Source organism: Puccinia triticina, chromosome 8A (genome assembly GCF_026914185.1).
Source record: "Puccinia triticina chromosome 8A, complete sequence".
Taxonomy (NCBI): domain Eukaryota; kingdom Fungi; phylum Basidiomycota; class Pucciniomycetes; order Pucciniales; family Pucciniaceae; genus Puccinia; species Puccinia triticina.
In genome coordinates this window covers 2,704,572-2,707,600 of record NC_070565.1, presented here as the reverse complement: position 1 = coordinate 2,707,600, position 3,029 = coordinate 2,704,572, and the positions used below count along the sequence as shown (strand labels likewise).

The following is a 3,029-nucleotide window of genomic DNA, read 5'->3' as shown; positions in this document are numbered from 1 at the left end:
CAACTGGCCGAGGAGAAAGGCTCCTCGGCAAGCAGGCACAAACCGATCGATGAGGATTCTTCCTCGGCGGGTCGGTCGGTTAGAGGAAATATGTATTTCTCCTCGGCCGGTATAGGTAGTATACTACAGTCTGTATCAACTATTAAACTACAAAAATTTGGAGGACTTCCCGTCGAGTCTGGGAGCCTCCCAGATCTCAATTTTCACAACCAAACTCTTAATTTTCAGGAAAGAGAAAAATGCCTTCCTAAGCCTGTAGTTTGTTGCTTTCATGTGTGCTGTTTGTGGTTTTGGTAGGTCTCTTGATTTAGGAGTTAGAGGGGCATCTAGAGCTCTCTAAATGCCGACGGGAAGTCTCGCGGGCCAAACGGCCTACATATGTATGTCGGAGCGTTCAAGAGACATGTTCCATATGGAAACTTGGTCAAGCCAGGCAGATGAAACGGAATCCCGAGTGTTTCAAGAAACCTGTTGGAGATAGCCAAATGATATTTCTGGGGTGGGCAGATAGGGCAAATGTTTTTCGTTGTATTACAAGTGATCGTGATTTCGCCCACTTCTTAGGGACGTTTCTAAATTCTGGTACTCAAATCAACCTAAATTTTTCATTTCGGCTTATAAATCCACTGAATCCCATTGGCGAGCGCAACTTCAGAGCCGTGTGTTTGAAATCATTAAGCTCAACGGCCATGAAATGGAACCAGTGTTTCTTTCTTGGTTTTGCGGTCACCGTTACTCCCACCAGGGCGACTGATCAACTTCAGTATGCGGTCAGAAAGGTTTTGGATCCCCCAATAGATTTGTCCTTAAAGTTGAATTCATATGATGATCAGATCCATCCCGAACCCGCCGATGGATACATCAAGCCACAAGAGTACGATTTCATGTCTCTTTCCACGCAATCAAGTGGACGCGGAAAATCACTCAAAACCAATGAGGGTTTCAAAATTTACTATCCCAAAGACCATGTCGAAGCTTCAGAAAGTCATCACAGAAACGGTTTCTTAGATCTATCACTAGCCAATTCTCATTCTGAAAGCCAGATGGCTAGCAACGTTCAGCTGGAGAAAAGGACCAGGCCACAAATAGATGGGTCGGGAAACCAGAGTCATCCGGCCGCAAGACCAGGCGATGAATCAAAATCAAAACCATATGGCTCGTTCCTGAAGTCCTCGGGACATGTTTCCATCCAATCAAGATTAGAGCCCCTCCGACCTGAAGAAATTTATACAGCTCAAGACTTCGTGTCTAGGATTGGCCAAGATCACGGAACCTCTTCAGTCACTCGTAAAATCGCCTCTGTAATACCCGAGCCCGAAAGAAAGGCAGTCAGCAAAGCTTGCAATCTGAGAAATAATGCGCCGTTTGAAACCATTGAACCTTACCAACCACAGTTCAGGGCAATGCCTTCAGTAATCAAACCAGTTGCACAGTATCCTCGCCCCGCCGCCGGGGTTAATTCAAAAATGAACACCAAACCATTGCAATTTTCATCACACTTACAACCTGTTGCTCATGATGGAATTTCTGAACACCGTTCCGTCACTAATATTCAAAATGATATTCCAGTCAAATTACAAACATCACGGCAATTGGAATTGTTAAAAAATACACCAGAAGTCCTAACCAATTTGCAAAGAACAGGAAGACATCTTGGAAACATGCAAGGTGAAGTTAAAAGCTCAATGCACCTCGAAAATCATTCTCGAGAAACCAGAATGACTAATCCTGCAAGATTAAACTTTGACCTGGATATTTTCAATATCAAATTGATCAAGATTCCCTCACTTTCAATTCAATGTAACAACATATCATACCTAAGGAGAAAACTGAAAAATCTCCCAAAACCCATACAAGGGGACTTTTTGCAAGAAGAAAAACTTGTTGGAGCCCTTCATACTCTGACACGCCAGCACCAATTAGACATATCTCCAGACATGATGCTACCCACAATTGAAAAATTTTCCACTGTACTAGGTACATGGTACCAATATTGGAAACAAACAGCAAATATTGATCTAGAAAACAGCTATTTCTTTGGCCATCGTTGTGTGATCCCAATGTTCTTCATTTATGTTGAGATTTTCATTGCAATTCTTCCTACAAAGAAAGCCCAAAAAGCAGAAGAGATCCTGGACTATTGTACAGAAATGGCAAATGCTTTGAAATGCATTCAAGAATTCTCACAATACCTTGAAAGCCCTAGGGAATTCAAAGAAGTCAGAAAAATATGGACAGAGAAATTGGGTCCAATTCCAGTCCATGTCAGAGAATATAAAGACCAAACAATGGTATGGCATTTGATTGAAATCTGGTTGGAAGCAGAAAATCCAACACTTTGGTTGAAATCCAAGAATGCAAATGACAGCAAACTGCACAATAATTTGAAGAGATTTATCAACAACATCTTTTTCTATGGAATTGAAGGTTTGACAAAACAAGCCCAAAAAATCATCCAGACCCACCATCTTTGATTCCTCAATCAAATTATTGACTCTTTCTTCTTAGTATCCTAGAAATTAATTTTTTCTTCCTGTCAGTGTTGCTCAATAAGAATTTCTTTGTTACCTTGTTCATGATTCATATGTGAGACAAACTGCGTTATAGCATCTTTCTAGGTCAGATGTTCATAAATCCTAGCCAAATCACATATTAGGGGGTCTCAAAGTTGGCCACATGCGACTTGCATGCACTTTTGCAAGTTGGTGTTCAAGTTCATTCTTGAACACCAAGTTGCAAAAGTGCATGCAAGCCACACTAGTACTACACCCCCTAAGCCTGTTTGAATGTTTTCTTGAAATTTGGTGTTCAACAAAAGCCTTGAACACCAACTTGAAAAAGTGCATGCAAGTCCTGCATGGCCAACTTTGATTCCCCCTATTATTCTTTGTTAAGACAGCCTGCAACTGGGAAAGTCTGATTGTTACCCCTGAAAAGGAAGACAGAGTCCACATTGTGTGTGAGCCTGAGTCTCTTATGTGACTACAGGACACAAGAAAAAAGGGGGGAATCTGGTTGGATTTCTTGGG

At 41.7% G+C, this 3,029-nt stretch overlaps 1 protein-coding gene across 1 annotated transcript; it reads left to right on the top strand.

The window, feature by feature from the left end:
• Window positions 1-689: 689 nt before the first annotated feature.
• On the top strand, window positions 690-2,474 carry PtA15_8A245 (uncharacterized protein; the record flags this gene model as incomplete). Its single annotated transcript, XM_053171654.1, has 2 exons — window positions 690-1,412; window positions 2,109-2,474. 2 exons carry the CDS (start codon window positions 690-692, stop codon window positions 2,472-2,474), a joined length of 1,089 nt encoding a protein of 362 aa, XP_053022896.1.
• Window positions 2,475-3,029: the final 555 nt, after the last annotated feature.